The 23354-nt window shown below is 45.5% G+C and overlaps 2 protein-coding genes across 4 annotated transcripts in view; one reads left to right on the forward strand and one right to left on the reverse strand.

Moving 5' to 3' along the window:
• Positions 1-21403, forward strand: GDNF (glial cell derived neurotrophic factor). 2 transcript variants are annotated; one of them, XM_085041982.1, is made up of 3 exons: positions 1-1235; positions 2583-2780; positions 18527-21403. In XM_085041982.1, exons 2-3 carry the CDS (start codon positions 2609-2611, stop codon positions 19009-19011), a joined length of 657 nt encoding a protein of 218 aa, XP_084898108.1. In that variant the 5' UTR covers positions 1-1235; positions 2583-2608; the 3' UTR covers positions 19012-21403. The 2 variants fall into 2 exon arrangements, with proteins under 2 accessions (XP_084898108.1, XP_084898109.1); XM_085041983.1 differs by having other exon boundaries at positions 2-1235; positions 2583-2681.
• The window catches only part of LOC146425066 (uncharacterized), a 21843-nt gene continuing 10927 nt past the window's right edge, over positions 12439-23354 (reverse strand). For both annotated transcript variants that reach the window (XR_014846699.1, XM_085041984.1), the window contains exons 2-4: positions 19601-19668; positions 16465-16607; positions 12439-14950 (exon numbers count right to left, since the gene is read on the reverse strand). Coding sequence is in view for 1 of the 2 variants with exons in the window: in XM_085041984.1 (XP_084898110.1) it covers positions 14820-14950; positions 16465-16607; positions 19601-19668 (342 nt within the window). In the remaining variant the exon portion in view is untranslated. The remainder of the gene's footprint in view (positions 14951-16464; positions 16608-19600; positions 19669-23354) is intronic.

Raw genomic sequence — 23354 nt, forward strand, 5'->3', positions numbered from 1 at the left:
CCCCCGCAGCCGGCGGCCGTCGGTCGGTCCGTCAGTCCGTCCGTCCGCGGGAGCGCGGCGAGCGGGGCTGGGGAGGGACGCGGTGTTGGGTTACCCCGGCCTGGCTCCGCCGCCGCCGCGGGGCCAGCGGGTGCCGCGGGGCTGCGCCGGCGGCCGCGCAGCCCACGGTATGTCGGGCCGGTGACTTCAGCCGGGAGATATTTGGAGGCTCCGCGGGGTCCGGTGCGGGGGGCCAGCGTGTGTTTGGGTCTGAAAGCGAATCAGCGGAGGGCGCGTCACTGCCAAAGGGCCCTATAAATCCATCTGCGGCGCCGAGTCGCCCTGGCAAAGCCCCCGCGTCCGCACGTCCGGCTCCGCGCTCACTCCGTCCGCGGGTGCGGCGCCCCCCGCGCCTCGCCCAGCCCCGCGCCCTCACCCAGCCCCGCCGGCGCCCGGGGAGCCGGGCTCGCCTAGGCCCAGCCGGAGCGGGCGCTCCCGACACCGGCCCAGCTTCCCTCCGCGCTCCCGCTTGGATTTAAGCTTTCGCCGCGACGGGACCCAGCTCTGGAGGAGGAAGCCTCACTGCTGCTGCTGCTGCTACCGGCTCTACAAATCCCTGTGCCGGCCTCTGATTCTCACAGCAGGCTGAGGAGGGTGGTTTCTTTTTTTTTTTTTTAATCGTTTTCCCCTTCCTTCCTCCGCTGGGGTGGGGTTTTTTCGTGGTATTCTTTTTTTTTTTTTTCTCCCTCCGTGGTGTGCGTGTCCGAGCGGTGCGCGGCTCCCGGCAGCGCTGGACCAGCTGGCGTTACAGGAGCGCTGATGTCTTCATCTGACTCCCCGCAGTTGTTGATGGAGTGTCTTTCTCAGATTTCCAGGCAGGGTCCCAAGCGCAGCACCCACTGCCAGCTCTCGCTGCCAGGCGGCGCTCCCCACGGCTCGGGCCGCTCCCGCCGCTGCTGAGCGCGGCTCCCGGGCCGGGGCTGGCAGACCCCCGCGGCACCGCTCCTGCCGTGGGCACAGCACCTGCAGCGGCGGCGGGGGAGGCCGCCGGGGACTGTGCTGGCGGCTCCCCGCTGCCTCCATCCAGACCTCCGATCTTACACTCCCTCCTCCATACGTGTCTCCCCCTTCCCCCCTCCTTCGCGCAAAGAGGGTGCCGGCAGTCGGACCCCGACCTGCCCACATGCATCGCCCGTCCGGCCGGTCGACTCCACGGCGTTAATGTCCATCTCGGGTCCGACGAGACCAGCTCAGAGGTGAGGGCGAGGATGGGTGCGCGGAGGGGCGGGCGGGGCGGGCGGGCACTGTCTCCGGGGCACCCCACAACCCCCCGAACGCGGCGAGGTGCGAAGGCAGCGGCCGGCGGAGAAAGCGCTCACTGAGCGGCAGCCGCGCCCTAAGCCCCGCCGCTGGACCAGGACCTCGGTGGTTTGTCCCCGGCGGGGCTGCGCCTCCCGGGCTGGACACTGCCCTGTGCCGCCGCCCGGGCCAAGCCGAACCGGGCTGGGGGCAGCTGTTACCCTGGAGCGGCGTGCAGAGGGCAGCGGGTACGTGCTGTGGCAGACTTTGAGTAGGGCGGCTGGGGAACGAGGAGGAGGAAAGCAAAAGGGACAAGGGAAGGGAAGAGAAGGAAAGGGGGAAAGGAAGGAAAAAGAAAGATGATCAGTGAAAAAAAAAGAAGGAAGGAAGAAGAAAGAATGGAAGAAAGAGAATGGAAGAAAGAGTAGGGGAGTAGAAGAATGCAAGGAGAGGGAAATGAGAAGGGAAGGGGATGGGGAAAATTTAAGGGAGATGGAAACAAAGAGGAAAGGGAAAATGAAAGTAGAAAGGAAAAAGTGAAGGAAAAAAGGAAATCTAGAAGCAAGGGGAAAGGGAAACAGGAAGAACAGAGGAAGACAATAGGGAAAGGGGAAAGAATGGGAAAAAAAGAAGAGGATACGGAAAAAAGGTGACAAGTGAAGATGAAAGGAAAGAAAAAAGGAGAGGAAAAAATAAGAGGAAAGAGAGGACTGGACAGGGGAAGAAGAAAGAGGAAAGGGTGATGGGAAGAAGAAAGGGGAAAAGAAAGAGAAAAAGGGAACAAGGCAAGGGAAGGGGAAAGAGGAGAGAGGTAAAGGGTAAGGAAGGGTTGCTTGTAGCACATCAAATCTGCACAGACCAGCATCCCAGATCAGCCAAGTGCTCCCTGTTCCAGGCTAGGAATAAGTGTCCTGGTGCTGCCCAGGTTTTGGACAAGCACAAGGTGACCCACCTGCCAGCAAGCACAGAGATGTGGTCACACTCCCACATCCCTGGAAACAGACTTCTGGGCCCTGCATGCCCACATTCTCCAGTGCAGCTCTCTACGGCATAGAGGAACTAGAGGCCATCCTGTGCCTCCCTCTCCCACACCACTCACTTGCTAAGAGAGTCCACCTCCCTTGCTCCGGCTGCACGGGGAACAGGTTTTTGTTCCATCTCCTGTGTTCCCCAGGCCTAGCTTGGGTGAACCAATCTGATCTGGGGTGCAAGACTGCTCAGCTTTGTCTCAGGGCTGGCAGGGTGGGGGCAGGACTGGGAGAAGACAGCAGCTGGGAGCTAACCCTGCCTCTCTTTCCTGCCAGGGGCCCGTGTTGGAAGGAGATCTAAGATGAAGTTATGGGATGTTGTGGCTGTCTGCGTGGTGCTGCTCAACACGGTCTCCACCTTGCCCCTGCCCACCGGTAAGACGCCTCCCAAGGGGTCCCCTTCAGTGGTAGAGGGACCTGAAGATGATCTCTCCCCCATCAGCCTGCTGCCTCCCTATGCTGTGCACAGTGACTGTAAGAAACATTCCCCTTTGTAGCAACTGCTGTCTGTCTTGCTAAACCTGCTTCCCTTTGCTCAGGCACCAGGATGAGGAAAGGATCCCCCTCCTTTGTGCCCCTATTTCTCCATGGGCAGTGTCATTGGCTATGGTCTTGCTCAACCAGCTCCAAAGCTAGTCATTCACCAAAGCTTGGGGTTGACAATTGCAGTGGGAATGCTCCCTGCCCACTCCAGCCCTGCCTTCCTGAAAGTCTTAAGATCCCTCTGGTTGAAAAAGGGGAGGTAGGAAAGTTCGTTGTATGCAGAGGAGCAGAGAGGAGGATCTGGTTCATACATCTCACAGCACAGGCACTTAAACACCTTCCCCACTGCCTCACTTTCCTCTCCCTGCTCAGACCTGCCAATGCAATTATTCACTGCCTGTAGTGGGCGCAAGTCCTGGTGGAGGTTTGGCCCTGTGATGGGAGGCACTGTACACATCCTGGAGTACTGCTGAGCTTCATTAAATCCTCCTTGGATTTTCATCTTGAAATTACTGTGCCGCATGAAAATTTACAAAAGAGTAGCTGTGGAAGGGTTAGGAGCTTGATGCAGTGCAATCCACATGAACTGGCTCACAGTAAGACAATTTACAATCCAAATGACAGATAATAATGCCTTGCTAATAATAGGTCCTGTACCTACAATAGCAGGTACAGGATTTTCACAGTGGTATGTGAGTGTTATGCTAACTCTGGTGGCTTTTTAAAGAGAGAGTTAATATGACTCAGTAAGAAGTGGCGGAATACTCACATGAATAGTGGAGACATTCGCTTAGCAAGGGCGCAGACGCAGTCTGAATGTTGCTTCCTTTGCCCTTGCTCAGCCCGCTCTGTTTAGCTCGTTACAGGATGCAGACAGTATCCAGTAATTGGGATTCATTTCTATCTCCTTTTCTGGAGGTATGTCCTTTCCCTACGCCCGCCACAGCTTCAGTCACAGGCAGCCACACTCTGGTTTCTCTGGGAGCAGCCAGGCTAACACAGTGTGGAGGCACCCAGCATGGAATCATGTGCCGTGACTTCACTTTGACCCCTCCCAAGCACCCATCTCCTCTTCCACACACATGCATCTATGTCCTTCCCCATTTAGTCTTCTCTCTTTCCTTTTCTTGTTAGTGTTTCCCCACTGCTGGAATCTTGCCTAGGCTCCCGCCTCCGCGTGTCCCAGCCTGAGCTCCTGCTGCTCACAGACTGGCAGACCCTGACATCCTTTCAGCCCTTCCACACAGGGAGGTTGGCCAAAAGTGTCTTCTCACAGGGCTTCAGCCTGCCAGGATCATGGGGCTATCACACATGGTGATCTTCTTCTTCATGGAGAGCCATGTGGCGGATAAGTGCTGTCCTACAAAAGGCAGTGATCAGCATTTCAGCCCACTGTGCTGTTCCCCTCTGTACAGGCTTGCTGAGGTGCTGGTGGCAAGAACAGCATTAGGAGGGAAGAAGCATCAGTTAGTTCATAGCTCTGGCAGAAGCTCCAGGGTGGGAGAGCATTAATACTCCATTTTCCAGCCTGATAGTATTTGCATGATGCTTGCTTTTATCTTGAAACTACCTTCTGGGAATATTGATCTCTCGTGAGCTGATTTCTCTGCTGCAGCTCAAGGGGACAGGCAGTAGTAGTGATTCTGTCAGTTCCTAGTATCCATAACTTCTCATCATCTCAACTTGCCTTGTTTCTTTTTCCCTCCTGTGGATTGGTTAAACAAGACACAGGAAGAAAGACAATCTGTGTTTTACCTGAGCTATGGTAGTATCAATATTATCTCTGTTTCCAGGGTAAGACATAGGCTTAGCCATGCAGAGCTGGGTCACAAGTTTTTGCCCAGGATAGTAATTTGAGAAAGGGCTGATAATTTGGTCTCAATCTCTTAACCCTGTATGTCACAAAAAATTGGGCATGGGTGCAAGGGGAAAGAAACCAGTGCTGCTCATGTCAAAAATTAAGGAAAACTCAGGAAGTTCCTATGATCTTTGTATGGCAGCAGTTAACACAACTGAGCCTGAAAGTTAGAAAATCTACTCTATGATGTTGCCAAGTCAGATGAGTCAGGGGAGATCTGCAGAAAGGAGCAAAAATAAGAGAGCAGTGAAATACTTTGATCCACTTTTATACTGGTTTTAGTTGATTTAAAAGTGCGTGTCTGGAGAACAGTCTGAAAACAGGCTATGAGGCTGATCATCCCCAGGCACATTGCTGCCTTCCTGCTGCAGCAGCACTTTGCTCAAGTCACCTCCATCAGTGTCTTTGACATATTTGCTCTCTCGACTTACAATATGGGGACATGCACCCTTCAGCACACAAAAGACATAGAACCAAGTACACAAGAGAAATCTATGTGTACACCACGTGTATTTCCCTTTCCACTTGGAGGTTTTTCTCACCAGCAGAGTGCAATGCATCATGAGTACGGAGGCATGCTTGCAGCTCCCCAGCTGTCTGCGGGTGAACCTGCCATGTTTTCATATCTCTGTGGATGCTGTTGGCCAGCTGCTTTGCTAAGGGCTTTTGTAAGAGACAGCATAAAGTGGTGGGATCACCATCATCACCTCTGTTTCCTCATATGCATAGGGCTGCATGTGGGTCCTGAGCAGGACTGGGTGCTGTGTGCATTCAAAGAGAGGTGACTGCTGTCCCCTAAAGCAATCCCCTTGCAGGCTGAGTGGGGAGTAGCCATTTGGCTCCAAGGTGCCCATAGAGAAGTTGGGTCTTGCATACGTCACTTGCATCAGGGCTTAGTAGGATTGTGAGATCAAGTCCACTCGTAAGGGCAGGCCAAACAGCTTGCTGGAGCACAGATCTGTTTCCCAGGCCCTTGACACCTTTTTGCATTCTCATTTGATGGGATTGCTTTCTCTGCAGAGTGCTCTGAGGTCACCTGATGTTACCCCATCCCTTTCAGATTGGCTTGAAACCTTCCTTCATTCCATGCTCAGGCAGGCTTTTAACTTCCTGGGCTGATCAGGTGCAATGTGCTGACCTTTGCTGTTCAGGACAGTAATCAGAGATGGCAGAGGGTGCTAGCAATTGCAACCTTCTGCATTTTTAACTGGACAGGAGGCTGGAGCATCCTCCACAAATGCAGTGCATTGCAGATGAATCCACTATTTATAGGTGTTTTGGCATCAATATTCATGGGATAGCTTATTTCACACTCACAAAAAAAGAGTTGTAGAGTTTGTAACCATTTCTTTGTTTCCTTTATGCTACAGTCCTCTGGGGGAAGGACACTATTAGCTTAAATACCAAATGCAACCAGAACAAATATAAACCAAATTATTATAAACTAAATACTAACTCAGCAGTCTCAGAAGCATGACAGAGCAGAGGGAGCCAAACACTTATACACAGTCCTTATACAAAGCCTTATACACAGTACCCAGTGAATACATTGTATAAATGCTTGATTTTGGATGCATATAATCAACCTGTATGTGAGGATTGGAGTGTCCTAAAATCTGTGATATGATATGTATTCTCTTGATCAAATGAGCACCTTTACTAAGAACTAGTGGTAAGCAGGTAGAATTAAATGACAAATTTCACCATAGGATTTTCCATCCTAGCAAGAGGAAAAGGTGAGGATTTTGCATCATGGTGTCTGAGATACTCTACAGCTACTGAATGGTCATTCATTGTCGGAGCTCCTTTGGTATATGCTGTGGCACACCATGGTACATCTGTGTTATACCTCTGTTATAAATTATTCTTACTCCTGTTAAGAGGTATTTAATGTTAAATTACTGATTTTAGCTGCGACTTTATCAACTAATATGGAAAGTATCTGGAATAAATACTGATATTGTAGGGCTCTTTAAGGCAAAAACGGTATTCAATTATGCTTCCAACTGAATGCATTCCCTTCCCTACAATATTTATTAGGGCCATTCAGTGTTACGAACTACAACTCTCATGTTTCCGTTCAGGCTTTCCTGCTCAGCACACCTACAGTGTGGTATATGTGATTTAGCCTAAGACACCCAGAAGCTGGAGAGGTAACCTGTCCTTGCACAGAAAACCCAATGCATCAGGGAGGTATCAGCCATACCAAGCAGGTGCCACCCTGAGTCATTTGATCTTTGTGTGCCCAGCACAGCCAATGCGTCCAGCACAGCTAGTGCATCCTGCCAGTGTCAGGCCGAGTGTGCCCAGGTCCCCAAGTCACCATGTGTATGTGGTAAAGTTTGTTTGTATGGGGACGCCAAGGTTATCTAGGCATTTAGAAATCCCAAACATTCAGATTCATCCATTCATAGGTAAAATTCTAGAAAAATAAAGAAACACGGCAGATCTGGTTAAATCCAGAGGCATGTTCCCCTAGAAGCAAATTCCTCTGCAGTCTGATATAAATACTGAATATGCTCCAGTGAGGCACATTTTGTGACTTAAGGAAGAAAGTTCTGAAATGTAGAAGAATAAGGTTCTGTTCTCATTTAGAGTTATCCTTTAATGAAAGTTTTGGTTCTTTTCTGCTTTTCAATTTAGGGATCTCAAAAAATTGCCGTTGAAACTGTGGATTCTGTTAGATGTTTTGCATGTGTTTATTTGAGGACATGCTTTTCTTGGTCATCTTTCATAAGTCTCTTCAGTATATTTTAGAAATCCCCATGCACAGGGCTTGCAGATGAAGAGCTTCAATATGTTCCTTGAAAGGCTGAAAAATTCAGTTGTGGGAAGTATTCAGCGGACTGTTACTCAGTTTAATGGAGCAGGCACTGTCTGTCCACTAGCAGAAATTCCTCAGACTGAAAGGTTGTAATGTCTTTGTAAATTGTACCATTCCTAGTTAGTACTGAATGAAGCAGTTTAAAAAAAAATTAGTTACAAAGGCTTTGAGAAGCCCTTTGGGCCATCAAATCCCACCCTGACACAAATGCAGATGTTCAGGGATGGACATGAAGTGCAAATACCCAGCTTTTGTCCCCCACCCCCTCTCCATGCTGTCTAGAAAATGCAAAATAAAACTGGTAGTACATAGGTCAAACCCTACATAACTACATTTGTTGTGGATTCCCATATTTCCAAGGTAGCATGTTAATAAGTAGAAATAAACAAGGAATACAAAATACTGCAGCTTAACTATGTTCAGACATCTAAATAGGCCACTGACACATTAGTGCTGGTAGAGTGGTTAGCACTGCAGAGTGGTCATTTTTTACAAAATAATCTCTAGTTTCTGATCAAGTAACAGCCTTTGGTAAAGTGAACCAAAGGAAAGATTTCAGTGGTTTTTGGAATTTCAATCCTGATTACAAAAAGAAAGAAAATAGGATCAAAAATATCTACTTGAGACAGGTGCAAATAAAATACTAAGACACGAAATATATGTTAGAATAAGTTTTCAGATCAAGGATTTAAAATTAATTATGTGAGGTATTTATGTACCAGCATTCTTTTTAAGGAATAAAGCCACTTGTATGATCTAGCAGGAGTTCAGGCTGTATGTATTAGACAGCACTTAAAGTGAAACCTGCAGGTACATTTATTTGAAGTCTTTGGGACTCATGCAAATGCTTTAAAGATTATTGAACAGGAATATTCTTCAAAAGAAGCAAACACTAAAATCCATACATTTGTTTTCCTGTGTCATAGCTGGGCAGTGTTACAGCTGTATGCCAAAACTTCTCTGGTGGTCACGTTTTTAGAGCAAGCTAGTCATACCCCCTTTAAATAACAAGCTATGTACAAACATCTGGACTATCTCTGCTCCAGTCCAAAGCATATGTGATTTCTTTGGCAAAATCAGCCATTACTCAGGAAATTTTGGAAGGGAGATAGTATCCAGTGTAGCAGTTAGAAAGGACCTTGCTCTTCTGAGCACACACCAGCACTATCTGGCAGGTGCCAGTCCACACTTCCTAACATGAGACCTTCTGCAGTGGAGTACATGCACCTGCCCTAGAGCCAGAGACTGATTATTATAATACTTACAATTCTTAACAATATCAAAACCTTCCATATTGTTCGTTTCATAAACACATTGAGGTGCAGGTGGGGAAAGGCAACAATGAAAGATCATGTGTTATTTATAGATCAGCTCAAATCTGATAGCAGCAGAGAGATTGCCACAAGAGAAACATCAGCCAAGATTTTGCCCAGACTGCTCTGCCAGTTTACTGCCCCAGGGAAGAGACTGGGTTAGGGTCCCCTGAGGGTCTGTTCATCCTGCTTTGCTGCATGTCTTTGTTCCTTGGGGACACTCCTAAAACCCAATGGGAGATGCAGTGTAAGAGCACAACAGTCCAGTAATAGCTGATGTTATTGATTTAGGCATACTCTTTTCCTTCAGTGACCTGTTATTAAGAGGAGCTGGGTTTACCATCGTGGGGTTTTATTGATGTCATAAGAGGGCTGGGCTGGATCATTTCTGCACCAGGGATGGCGAAGAAAATTTCCTTTTATAACCATCAGTATTTCCTCTATTAAAACCTGTGTGCTTGCCTATTAGCTGGCTGCGTGTGTTCTTGCTAACAGAGGTCACAGGTTTCAGGTCCCACTCATACATACTCCTCTGAGGCTCTCACAGGATTTTAAGTTCTAGCTTAAGCAAGTATTAGGTGTAAACCTGGGTTTTACTGGTAAGCTGGGACTTTACTCAGCATGGTATGGATGTTGAAGGGTACCAGACCTTAGGGAGGAGACAACAGGTATGTCTCTTGCCAAGGTTTGGCTCCTGCTCAGTCAGTGGCTTCAGGCAGGGCACTGACACTTTTTCTATCTTCCCCTTTTACATACTTTGTGCTGTAACTTCTTCTGATGCAGGGATGCTCTAAGGGTGCTCACGTACCCACCATCCCACAGGATAAGGTCCTAGTGCAGATGGGGTCCTGGCAGCAGCTGCAGGAGCTGCCACAAAATCTCAAGTGTGACTGCTGAAAAGCCATGCACTCTGTGGTGTTCAGAGCTGGTGATTCAAAGCTCTGTGTCAGAGGCAAGACCACATTCTATTGTTGCTTCTCTGCTCCTTGGCTAGTGGGTGAGATGCTCTTCTGCCCACCCCAGAGAGGTCAGAGGAGGGGGGTGGGCAGAGGAGGGCAGCCCACCATCTGGCAGGATCCTGTGAGCCACCTGCCTGGACTGGGTGAAGAACAAGAAACTCGTGTGAGCAGGCGAGCTTCCTCTACTTCATGGGGTTCAGCTGACCTTGCTGTTTCCCCCTGCTCTAAGGGACTTCCCACATTGGCAACAACTATGATGGCCCTGTTGTCTCCCCACTTTCTTCCTCTGTTGGGAACCAGCATTTCTACCTGCAAGAATGCAAGCAAAGTAGAGAAGGGGAGGCACTGCCAAGGATGGCAGAGTGAAAATACAAAGGACTCTGTGGATTTGTCATTATGACCAAGACATGGGAAGCTGCAGGGTTAGCTAGTGAGCTACAAACACATAACTTGACTGCTCCATCAGGAGCAAGAACACCAGCAAGGCCAGTCCTGTGCCTTTTACCAGTGTTGCCTCATCACATGTGACTGGTGCAAGTGGCCCTGGCAGCATCCACCGGGTTATTTAGCACTTGCCTTGATGAGAGACAAGTGACACCGGAAAGACGCTCCATTTCTAAGGGCTCTCTGAGTCTGAGGGGAAGCCACAGCATGGGCTGGGAGTGAGGTAATACAGAACTGTATTAAACATTTAAAGATGAGCTGACCCTGGTGTGTTTAATGATCTATTTCCTAATGGATATGACCAACTGGTTTCTATTTCACTCTTGGTCCCATGGATTTTTATGCAAGACATGAAAGTAAAGTCATGCCTCAGACAGGTTGAATTTTATGTTTAAATACTGAAAACTTTTCAACATAATTATTTTTAACACCTGCCTTTGCTTAGATGCCTTCATATAATATTCTTTTTTCTGTGAAAAGTATTTATTGTTCAATAAAATAAATGGTTTATCCCCACTACAGATGCTACTTTCTCACTTTGCAAAGCAGAATGATCATCACATTTGTAATTTTAACCTGGCTAAGGTTGCACTTCCACAAACAGATTGCTCCAAATCTCTCCTAAATTATGTCCTTGTGGTGTGAAATGGAGGCATTCTGTATTCAGATAGACCACACGCCCACTGTAGTAAGCACCAAAAACATATTGCAAAGCAAGCTAAATATAAAAACAATCACTGAATAATGATTATGAAGTAATCTTTTGACTACAAAAGTCCCAGATTAAAATATCATGACCCTTTTTGAAAAGGGGCCATTCAACCCTAATGCAGATCTGGATCTAAATTTTGTGAATATTGCTTACCTTTACAAGGAGCTGGATTAAACCCCTAGAACTTTGAAATCATATTTTAGGGCCTGATACTGTTGGTTTAACTTCTCTAATTGAAAGACTGTGCTCAAGTGAAATAAATTTAACAAAATGTTTGGTCTGATGTTTTGATGTGATAGATATACACTGTCATAAATGCATGCATAAAAGCTGCAAACTAAAAGCAAGATCTAATTTTATAATGTTTAATATACTTTTTGTTGCTTCTGTTACACCACTTTAGCTCAGGGTACGTAAAGAGCCAAATGATGTAACAGTGATGAGATTACATTTTCCTGAGATCAGTATGGAAACCTATTTTATAAAGCACAGTTTCAAATAATTTAAGATGTCATGTTTTATGCAGAAGGGGAAAAAAAAAAGGAAAACCCTCCTATATAAATTATTATTTTTCAATATATAGGATTTAAGCTTTTCTTATATGCCATAAGAGACAACATGGTCAGAAGAGACTGTAGTTAGTCTTTTAAATCTATATCCAGGCACCAAAATAAGTAAATGGATTTTTTTCTTAAAAATTGAAGATCCAAACCATCAGCCTGTGGTCAGGTACAAGCTGAGCATTTCTTGCTCTACCACACTGCATTGCTGCCATTGCACATGGGGGATTATTTGGCTTTAAAATGAATCTGTTGATAGTAAAATCTAATTAATAGATTTACAAAATGTAATCGTGATCATATTTGAACAGACAGAAATAAACTGTCCATTTTTACTTAATGGAGGCTGTTTTTTCAAGAATGGGATGAGTTTGGTTTGAATATCCATTTAGACCTGTTCCATGTAGAAGTCTATCAGATGTGGATCTTATACTCAGAACACATTTATTTGTCTAAAAAATGCAGGGATCAAATCCCAGTCCTAGTGTCCCGTGGTGTCTCTAAATAGAAATGCAAAGACAGGTTCTTGGAGGTTGCAGTGGGGAAGATGCTCAGAGGAAGGTACATTTCCCTGCATGCCCAAAACAGAACTTGGAACTGGATTTCTCCGGGGACTAATGTAGGGTGCCATGTTTGCCTGCAGGATCCTGCACTCATGCATGCTGCCAGCTCTTCTTGTGCTCAGGGGACAGAGACTCTGCTTGGGGATAGGCAGGTCAAAATTTCATGTTCCAGAGAACATCAGTGAGGCAAGAATTTCAGTTTGTATTACAGAGAGATTTTCCGAACCTAGGAGGCTGGGTCAAAGCTATGATCTCACTGTGCCCTAAACGTTCAGAAAACAAGCAAACAGCTTGCAAACAGTAAGCAGATAATACAAATATTCTTGTGTTGGGGTTTTTTGGATTTTGGGAGGTTTTTTGTTTCGGTTTTGTTTTTTGGGGTGGGGGGGTTTGGTTGGTTGGTTGGTTGGTTGGTTTTTGGTTTTGGGGGTTTTTTGTTTGGTTTGGTTTTTAAATTGGTATTTTAGATTAGTCTCACTCCCTCTGGTGAAGGTGTTCACCAGCTCTGTGCCCAGACTGATCACTCTGCTAGTTTCACACTTATGTTAGTCTTGTGACATTTCATTCTTTCCTTCTTTGCTTTTTTATTCATTTTTCTCAACGTGTGAGAAAATCCTCACAAATCAAGAGCCCTTGTACGGCTAGACAAGGGAGACAGAGAAGGTGCCCAGAGGCAGACTGGCACATAGACTGTCATCAATGCCCAATATTCTTGATTCCCTGGTCCCAGAAAACAGACTCATGTTCTTGTTGCAACCATAGGAAAATGCTCTGCCTGTTCCTGCCTGGCTGGTCAGGTCCTTGGCATGGTAATGAAAGAGGGAGCATGGAAAGGAGCTGCAGGAGAGTGAGCCGAGCGGGGCAGGACACTCATGGCAGATGCAGCTCCTACAAGCCCTGCTGCCTGCCCCAAGCTCCTGCTGGAGGGATGCTAGGCAGAGGTGATGCACCAACACCTGCATGTGCCCATACACAGACTGCCTTCAAGGGACTTCCTCAGGGAGCCGGACAGTTAGGAAACAGCTTTGAGAATTGTGACATAAAATCCAAACACAACCTCATGACTTCACACCAGTCTTGTGAGTAATCATGGCACCATAGTTTAAGTGGTGGGGCTCAGCCTATCACACTTATTACACTTGGGGCCTGTGAGCCTTTTTTCCACACTGTGAGCAAGACACACAGAGACCCTGTGTTCCCGGAGGGAGTATTTTACTTTTCCAAGGCATACATTCCTTTCCTTTGGGAAACACTTGGTTTGGGGTGCATTACTTGTGTGAAACAACCTTTGCAAACCTATATTGAGCACATGCTGCTCTGGGCTAACCTATCCTGTCCCATCCTGTCCTGTCCTGTTCTAGGTGGCTTTCAATTTTTAAATTCTAAAATTTCACACCCTGTAGCCTGGGACCAGGGACTACTGCTCAGAGATCTCTATTACTTTAATTCCATAGTATCCAAGCATTTTCTGCTGGCACATTGCACAACATGACAGGCATCTGTCATGTGTTTGTTCTCTCAGCTTTTTCACCAGAAGGCAAGTGTTGTCAGTAAACTAGTTTGTTTTGAAAAAATATATGTGTGTCTGCATGTATAACTGGTCATATTTGTGTGTATGTGTAAATGAAGCACACATACACACACTTGCAAAACATGTATCTGCTTCTCCCAGGGGTGTGAAATCCCCCTAAAAAACACAATCAAGTCAGCACAGTTCGTGCAGCATGAGAGAAGCAAAGATGCAGTGAGACTATAAAAATTTTCTAAACGACTTTGCAGACAGAAGGTAATAAAGTACCCGTCTATCAAGTGGCTTTATTCAGCTTACAAACCATCGCTCCTTGCCAAGGCAGCCCCTAGGAGTGTGGTGATGTTTCTCGGCCACACAGCTTGGCTCAGCACCCCTGTTGCCCCCAGTAGAGCTCACAACTGTGCAGAGAACAAAGTGCTCAGCATGTGGTGTCTGTGGTGCAGAGAGGTCTTAGCATCCCTGGAGCACATCTACCAAGTGCCCATCAGGACAGGGATGTCCTGCCGTCAGTCTTCTCCACCTTCCCTTCTGTCTATTAGCCTTTTACGGGGTTTAGTCCTTGGTCAGTGGTTATTGCTTATTCATGTGTGATGTCTGGTGTAAGCTTCCTTAGCACTTACCTCTAGTGCCTTGTTTCAACCTATTGCACCTGATATCAGTGCTGGTGTTTCCACTTGGCTGTTCTGGGTCCTATTTCAGCAGTTTTTCACAGCGCTTTTTTAAAGTTTCTAAGTCTTCACACCCATACCTGTTGGGCAGCTGAATATCCCTTCTGAGTCAGGACTAGCACCTCAGCGCAGGGCTAAGACAAGTCTCCCTTCACTCCTGGTTGTCAGTCTTTCCTCCAGACCCCTGTGATCCATTCCTAGTGACTGGCTGTAGTCACACTGATGACTCTGATTCATTAAGCAGCAGGAAATTAGCTGATTGCTGGGATTGGAGCTGTTCCTAAGACTCTTAAATCGTAGAAGTAAACTTGGGATACCTTGTCAGCACACTTGGGAGCTGCCAAAAGAACATCACTGCATTGTTCATGACTAGTTTGGAGCTCCACAGGCAGAGGGGAGTGTTGCTTACAGAAACCTGCAAGGTCTCACTGAGTAGGGTAGTAATGCAGCTGCCATTGTGTTGATTGTGGTGTACCCATATAGGCCATAAGAGCACATGTAGTTTAGGTCAACAGACACTGACCAGGATCAAGAGGTCCACCTCATTTTCTCAAGGGGAGCACTGTGCCCACTGCTTCCACCAGTTTCCTATTATCACTCACATGCCTTTTGTCTCCTCCAGTGATGTAATCTCCAAATAGTGTGGGGTCACTCCAGGAGTCTTACTGGTAGATTTGGATGTCAGCATGGGATACTTTGTAATTCCCTGGGCTGAAGGAAAAGTCCAGCCTGGAGAGAGAAAATTGGAATTCATCTTATTAATAGTGCTGGCATTCTTCCCAGTGAATCTCCCAAGCGCAGCCTGGTGGTGCAGTAGGAAATGAGTAAAGCAGGGATCCCCAGCTCCATTAAACTTGCAGAACACTTCTTGCACAGTTCATATTAGAGCCTCAGTGCGATTAGCAGGATCAGTCATGCTGCCAATGACCCCATTTCCTGGGTGCAGTTAGTCTGTGTGGTAGGTAGGACTGTTCTAGTTGGACATGCTGTTGGCTTGATTATTTGATCTACTTTTTGCCATACTGCTCCCACCTTCTGCAGGGCTGACAGCCCATGTTTGCGTCAGCAGAATTGCATGGGCTCTTCAGTGCTGTGTTTCCTTGACCCGAAATATCACAGGCCACTCGCAGTACAGAAGGCTCTCAGTGGCATTACCTCTCTTGGTGAAGCTGGGGTATGATCACACACGAACCAGGACAGATTTCAGCATGGATTTTTAGCATGGACACAGTCCACCACATGGGACTTGTCTTACCTACTGCCCTTCAGGGCACAGTTGGCAGAACAGTGCTTGAGCCCTGTAGCTGCCTGAATGGTATTCAGCCAAAGTAGATTCCAGCACGTAGCACTCTCACAGGGGTAGATGGTATTTTTGCCCCTCAATTGTAAGCCATTCAAAAGTGATGTGCACAGTAGGACTGTTATCTCTTCATGGAATCCCCAGTTTTGTTTCTCCCTTCTTAGGAGATGAACACTTACACCTCGCACTGCACTGGCAGTGTACCAGGCCTGAGATCAGTATAAGGCTGAAAGTTGCAAACAAGAAGCTCGGCATTGGCTTTCCCTGTAAGTGTCCCCTTCCCGTTCTTGAAGGTTGATAATTGCATTAATTTTCCTAAGCCCATGTACACTTCCCTACAGTTGTGTTTTCACACTCCATAGCCAAGGTCTCATTGCATCAAACTGTTGGTACAAAGGTTGGGCTAGGAATACAAGGAAGAGGTGTAGGCTGAGGTAGTCACAGTAGTATGAGAGGCAAGCACTCAAAGGTCAGAATGGAGAATGGCACTTCTAGAGACATCTCCTCAGGGCTACATCCTTCCCTTGTTTGATTATAGACTTAGAAATCTAGTTTCTGAGTAGGAAATCTAGACACTACTCAGTCCTGAGCAACAAGCGCTTTCTGCCACCTATTCTCCATCTGTATCTGTGTCAGGGCCAAGTTTGTGCTTCAGCAATGGAGGTTATGTAAGCTCCATGTGGATCATCTTTTTTCAACTGAGTCTAGAAACATGTCTACCCCTTCTTATTCAAGGAACATAGCCCACCTTTTGCCTGGACCTGGTTCTTCCTCATTAGGGCAATACTAGTATGGAGTAGACAGACCGGCCTGCTCTGCAATGAGCTGGGTGGTGTATCCAATGGACACATCCATCCCAGCAAACCCTCCAGCAGCCATGGCTCACAGTGGGTATTTTGGTACCTGCTACAGAGACAGAGGAGTGCAAGAAAGGTGTGCTTACCATTGGTATCACTGGAATACGGGGCTAGGTGCAGCGTTTTGCCTTGTTCAAGTTCCACACAGCTGTATAGATAAGCAGCCATTGCTCCTTCACATCTTTGGACAATCACTGGTCTGTGGGATTGTTGTCTTGAGCATGGATATCTGTAAAACAAAGTGTAATACACTTTTTCATGTATCAAACTCTACAGCATCCTGCTTGCCTTGTATTACCCTCATTACATGAAGGTACAAGATTTCCAGCCTCTGTCACTCTTTTACCAGTCTAAAGTATTTTGCTGGGTCCATTCATCAAAAAACATATACTTCTGATCCATCACTGTTTTGTCTTGGAGGAAGGCCTCTAGGATGTTACTACTCCAGGCAGTAGTAGCCCTGCTCCTCCTTATGTGCAAATGCACTCTATTTCAGCAGGTTTTTGCACTGAAAAAGTTAGAATTCTGCTGTCCCCCATCTCCTCTGTGTTTGGTGCTTCTGCTGAGGATATGAGGATGCTTCTTTGCTAGGCAGTGCGGGCAGCCTCATGCCTTCCTCTCTCCTGTTAACAGAGCCAATGCCACCACATATGTGCTGGGTACCTGTGCTGCCTGCTCGCCCATTGTGATTCCCATCTTACAGAACTCAGTAGGGAAAAGTGGTGCTGAGCCTTTGCCTAAGGAGCTGTTCCTATCTCAGCACCTCACTGGGTGGGAGTCTTTGTAGCTTAGTGGAGGTACCAACCCCTGACCAGGTGCACTGCACTGGATGTTGTCTCTCCCAATGTTTGCTCTTCCTGGAACATCTGTAGGACTATTGGAGATTGACTTCCCATGTGTGCAGGGCTGGGGTGACCCTGCCCTGTTACATGTTGGGTTGTTAGGAGTTAAGTAGAGAAAGAAGCATTCTCTGAGGACTTACTGAAAAGCAAGCAGTCTTAATTTTTGGCACAATGAATATAAAACAAAATCTCGATATTGCAATGCAGTTTATACCTTTAAGATACAGTCCTTAATAATGTGGCATAAGGGCACCTACACACCAGGTCCTCACAGCCTGACTCTCCATTAGTTCTCTGTATTTACTAAAGCAGATAATTTCAAAGAATTTAGTACATGGGAAGTTTAAGGATTTCAAAATGCAATTTATTTTTTCAAATCATGATGAAATGGCAAAATTTGGGACCATTTCAGAACACATTTAATTTCACCCTCCTTTGAAGAGGTTCATTCTGCTAATATCAAAACATTTCATTGACTTCATCATAAAATTTACTTGAATAATTTATCAGTGATAGAGTATATATCAGGTGATAAATTAAATAGATTAAAAATTAAATTTTCATAAAAGGAAAATGCATTAGTTATTTCCCTTGAAAATATTTCCCTTGAAAATTACCATAATACTTCTATTCTGACCTATTTCTACTCAGTCTAATCAGCATCTTGTGATACAAAATACTTACATGAGAAAATTTTCAAAAACTAGGATAATAATTATCCCCTAGAAGCAGTAAAAACCCAGGCATTTATCCAGGAATAAGACCTCAGCCTGGTGCCCCAGGAAATCCTCATTCTGTCACGCCCAAAAACTTATTGATAGGTGGCTTTGGCAATACTAACTGCTGCTGGTGCGAAAAGAAAATAATTAACACCTACAATCACAAAATTGCTTTAAAGAAACCACTTCCTATTGCTTTGCTGGGAAGAGTCTGTATAACCTCCCTCCAGTGGCTTCATCTACCTTTTAACTAATATTCATACCATGACATGCTTTTCCTTCCCTCTATTTCCACTGGGCTCATTCAATGTTGAAAGGTGTGCTGAAATGCTACCAAGCATCAGCAGACACCCAGAGAGATACATATATGTCTCAGAGATACATATATGTTTCATTTATCTTTCCTCAAATGAGTTTCCATGACGGTCTAAAGCATTTCAAATTCTCCTTGGTTTCTGAGGGTCCTGGGCATGTGTTCTGAAGTCACGAGCAGAAAAGCTTGCATGTGCGAAATATTTTTGAGCTGTGAATGGACAAATGACATAATAACTGACATGTGACAAAATTTTTCTCTCTTTCCCAAACAGCTAATATGCCAGAGGATTATCCAGATCAGTTTGATGAGGTAGTGGACTTTATTCAAGCCACTATTAAAAGACTGAGGAGGTCACCAGATAAACAGACTCCGATGTTTTCTAGGAGGGAGAGAAACCGTCAAAATGCAGCCACAAACATAGAGAATTCCAGCAGAAAAGGAAGGAGGAATCAAAAGGGCAAAAATCGAGGATGTGTCTTAACAGAAATACATTTAAATGTGACTGACTTGGATTTGGGATACGAAACCAAAGAAGAGCTAATTTTCCGGTATTGCAGTGGATCTTGTGATGCAGCTGAGACCACCTACGACAAAATTTTAAAAAACTTAACCAAAAAGAAAAAACTGGTCACTGACAAAGTGAGGCCAGCCTGTTGCAGACCCACAGCCTTTGATGATGACCTGTCTTTTTTGGATGATAACCTGGTTTACCACATACTGAAAAAACATTCCGCAAAAAGGTGTGGATGCGTCTGACAGCTGCATGCGAAGGCGGCACCAGTTTTCCATTCCTACTATGCTGCAAAGAAAGGGACCAAGGTTCCCAGGAAAGCGTCTGCTCCAAGTGGAGGAAAAAGGACCAAGAACACAGAATGAGGAGCCATGAGAGCCTGGGGATAAGGAGGCATGCAGCAGAGCAGAAGGATGGAGACTTCTGACGTCCTATGGGGATTTAGAAAAAAGCTCAGGTGGAGATAATGATGGATGGATGATGTGCACGCTACCTTTCCTGTTTGACTCAGTCCACCATCAGTGAGACTCAATCCATGAGGAACGTGCTTAAAAACACAACCCTGCCATACCACGCTGTGTTGTAGTTATGCCATGATATACCAGTTATACCACGAAGCTTAGCTAAGAAGTAGCTTAGGAGTACCTTACTAATCCCCTGTGCCCTCAGCTCTACTGAAAGACACATTGTGCTGCTGCTCACTGGAGGGCAGTTCCTGTGTGCTTAGGACACCTCCTAAGCTATAATAAGATTACCCTCATAAGTAAGATGATATTGGGCAAATATCAAAATGACCAGGCTCAAGTTCTTATGGAGCAAAACAGTTCCGCTTACTGGCTAAGTTTGGTTATTTCCATCTTGTGTTTCTTCAAAATGAATGCAGGATTTTGTTCTTCTGCTACCTGTGAAAACAAGTTGAGTTTTTAAGCACTTCTTCCTAGTATAGTAAGAGAAATAACAAGCCCAGCCTACATAAAATGTGTTTCTTTAGGTTTACAGAGGACTAACGTCACTTGCATAACTACATTTCTATTTGGTCATTGTGATTGAGAGAGACTACTTGATGCAATGCATCCCTTCAGAGACATAAGTATACAGAAGATATTTATTGAGATTAAGTTATTGTTATTTATTACAGTTCAGTAATGAGTCTCCTTATTTATTAAAGTGTCTTTCAAAGGTGCCAAAGCAGATGGCACTTGGGGATATAGAGAGACAAAGACGTTGGGAACAACGGTCCATACTTTTGATTGAAAGTGTTAACTTGAATGCAAAAAATCACTTACTTTACCTTTTTTTCTTTTAAACAAAATCTTGATTATGTTCACAAAAGGTAGTGCCGAAGCCTGCAGCCCTTATTCCCGTTCACTAAGCCTTTTGAAAATTACTGCAGTCATACATGTGCAGAAGCAGCAATGGCTCTGGATGAGTGAGGGTCACAGGACTCGGCTCAACATTAGTAATTTGTTAGAAAAACTAATTTTAGTAATATTTTAAATGTAGCCACATTTTTTTTCTCACACTTTATGCCAACTGACCTCATATAACTATTGACAAATGGAAAATAATCACATTTAGCCTTATAATTTCTAGTTATATTTATTTAAGCTTTTCCTTCCATACTTCCATATAGAAGAGGTTAAATCCCTCTTACTAGTTAGCCCTGGATTTAATATAGCCTGCAAGTAAACAGTTGTGTTAAATAACCAGAGTGTTTTGTATAATTTGCTGAAACATTACAGGATCATACCCATGCAGCAGACAGTCCAAGTTTCTCTAGGAGGGGGGAGGTTGTACAGCAAAGGTGTTCATACGTGACTGCTAACACAGGCTCTCATTCTGGAGACATTTTTCCCAAAGGAGCAGGAGTGCAGGTCACTAGACATACCTGACAACCAGTGAAGCATCAAATCCCACAAAAGCAACATGAAAAAAAATCCCTATTGAAAATGATGGTCCAACCTTTTATCTCATGCATGTAATGGCTCTCCATATTCATTTTGCCCTGGGCCCCTTGGGGCACCACCAAAAAAGGGTCTAGAGGTCAAAAAAGTCCAGAACAGGCATAGAAAAATATACCAGGTGTATGGCATGTAATTCATCCCTGACTTCCGCCACTTTCCTGGGCAGAGGGAGGATAGCCCCGGAGAATCATCCACAGGGTCTGTTCTCACACTGCCTCGGGGACACCGTGCCCTCCATGCTGCGCAGGGGTGGTGACACCACCACACTGGCACGATGTGGGCACTGAATGCCTGCCAGGCGGAGGGTCATCTGCACTGCTGGGCAGCTGATTGGCGGTAGCTGATTCCCTGGTCCCAGCCGATGAAAACTTGCCTCAAAGCATTTTCTGTGCAGCTTGAAGAGGCTGCAACATAAGCAAATCTCTATGTTCAAAATACAAAAGGGTAAAGTTTGTGATTTTTTTTTTTTAATTTTTAGGGCTTTTTTTTTTGGTTTTTTTTAGTTTTTAGACCTTACTGAAGACAGGAGTGTGCTTCTCTGGATTTTTTTACTTCACCTGCAATTATATGTCTCAGTCATTTGTGTTAATCAACCAAAGTTCTCTACAGACTTTATTTTTGTACAATATTCATTTTATAACTTTTTACAAAATAAAATTCATTTCTACTGTTACCTTGTAGTTGCTTGTGCTTCCCCATTGTACAATTTCAAATTTACAGTGCTACCCAGCTTCCCAGTCTGCATGAGAAAATGCTGAGGAGCCAGCAAATCCTCTATGAGTTGAAGCCTTCCTCTCCTATCTCACCAACACCTTTAGTGTGGATCAGAGGTGTCTGTACCTTCTTAGTGAAACATAACTGAGTCACTGCAATAACTGACTTGAAAATGCTTGGTGAGCAGTGACAGTAACCCACCCAGGGGCAGGCTTCAAGCCTGGGGTTACCAAAGCTGTCCCTTGTCCATACAGGGCTGCAGTGTCTTCGCAGTGGCCTTGGCTACACATGGCCACAGCTCCTGCACCCAGAAGAGATTGCATTTTGCTTTGCTAATCCAGGTGTCACATCAATTGAACTAAATTCAATCCACTTCGGCAGTTCTTTTTCCTTCATCTTTAAACAGGAAAATAAACTTGAGGAATTTTTTTTCCACCGCCATCATGGAACAGATGAGAACAGGTTTTGTGATTGTGGCCAGCAACATTTTCTCAACTGTTTTGTGTTAAGCGTTGCAGTTCCCATCACAGAGCCCATAAATACACACAGACTTACAGGTTTCAACACTACACTCTGTACTCCTTGGACTGCTGCAGAGAGGAAGAGGGAGCATCTGAGCAGCAAGCCAGAGAGCAGGAGATCAAACACTCCTAATGCACAGCATATGGATGCCTTGGTTTCATTTGTGCTGGTGGGGACCATGCACGCAGCTCTGTCCCAGCTGCTGGAATGCACAGCAAAGCTCGCAAGCCTGTCTTTTGAAGCACACGGTATTGAAGGCATTCCTCCTCACATGCCACTGCCTCCACTTCTTGCAGCAGAAGCCTATCCATCACATGCAAAAGCTGGACACATTAAGTGTTTGGCATGGAAATGACCTGCAGTTCCACATTCAGAGGAGATTGTGCACTTTCCCAAGAGCTGGAGGGAGTGTCCATGTAAAAAACAGCTGTGAGGAGCTCTGAAGTTTAATCTCTATTCTTACAGCCCTTCTGTCTGCTATTACAGGGATGAGGAAGCACAAGGTCAATGCAGATGCCTTGCCTGGTCTTATCAGAGGCTTTGAGTGGGCCACAAAGCAGTTAGGAGGAGCAGTGTTGCTTGTATGGAGCTGTTTCACCCTTCTTCTCCAACCTTCCTGGTGAGGGCAATGTTGGAGAGAGCAGATGAGCCTCTGCTACTCCAGCTCCAGGCTCACCACTGCTGGGCTGGCACCTTCAGGCTCATTTTCTGGTTAAAGTAAGGCTTGCAGTAGTTTCCTGGCACCATGCATGTGTTAAAGCAGCTTGAAACCTTCAGCTGGAAGGTTGTGTAAAAGATTTTTAAAAAAGGACTTAGATTTTCATTTGTTACTAGATAGTGCTAGTACTGGGCTAGACATTATGTTGCTGCTTGAGTAGCAGGGACAGCACTACCCTGTGTCCCTTCTGGAAGATAAGACTTGTCCCAAGACAGATAAATTTTTTACAAGTGAGAGAATGAGGCAAATACCATAACTATTTACACTTACTCAATATTGAAATCAGGATGTTAAAAGCTTTATTACTCAACATCTTGATATGTTGTTTTTTGGGTCTTTTTCAATTTTGTGTTGGATTTTCTTGGATCTATTAGCATTATGCTGCCAAACAAAAATGACTGCTTAGAGACAATGGTAGGACAAACTATGAATGTCTAAGGAAAAAGCAGGTATTTTGCAAGAAGGGCATATTTACTGATGCAACTTGAAAGTCTGCCCTTAATGAGTCCCCTCAAGCAGAAGGGATTGCAGCCATGTACATCCCACAGGACATCAGGAGAGAAACTGTCATAACAGCAGGTCCTTCTGCCATCTCTCCATCCCACAGCAGCTTGGCAATGCTGGTCTCAGTACAAAGATGAAGTAGGCAGCACCGTGTCTGATTTTGGGT

This window comes from Lichenostomus cassidix, chromosome Z (assembly GCF_008360975.1).
Source record: "Lichenostomus cassidix isolate B80296 chromosome Z, HeHo_3.0, whole genome shotgun sequence".
Classification (NCBI taxonomy): domain Eukaryota; kingdom Metazoa; phylum Chordata; class Aves; order Passeriformes; family Meliphagidae; genus Lichenostomus; species Lichenostomus cassidix.

Coding starts and splice junctions, on each gene's coding strand:
- GDNF (XM_085041982.1), top strand. CDS start 2,609: ATGAAGTTATGGGATGTTGTGGCTGTCTGCGTGGTGCTGCTCAACACG. Junction 2,781..18,526: donor CTATGCTGTGCACAGTGACT/GTAAGAAACATT, acceptor TTTCCCAAACAG/CTAATATGCCAGAGGATTAT.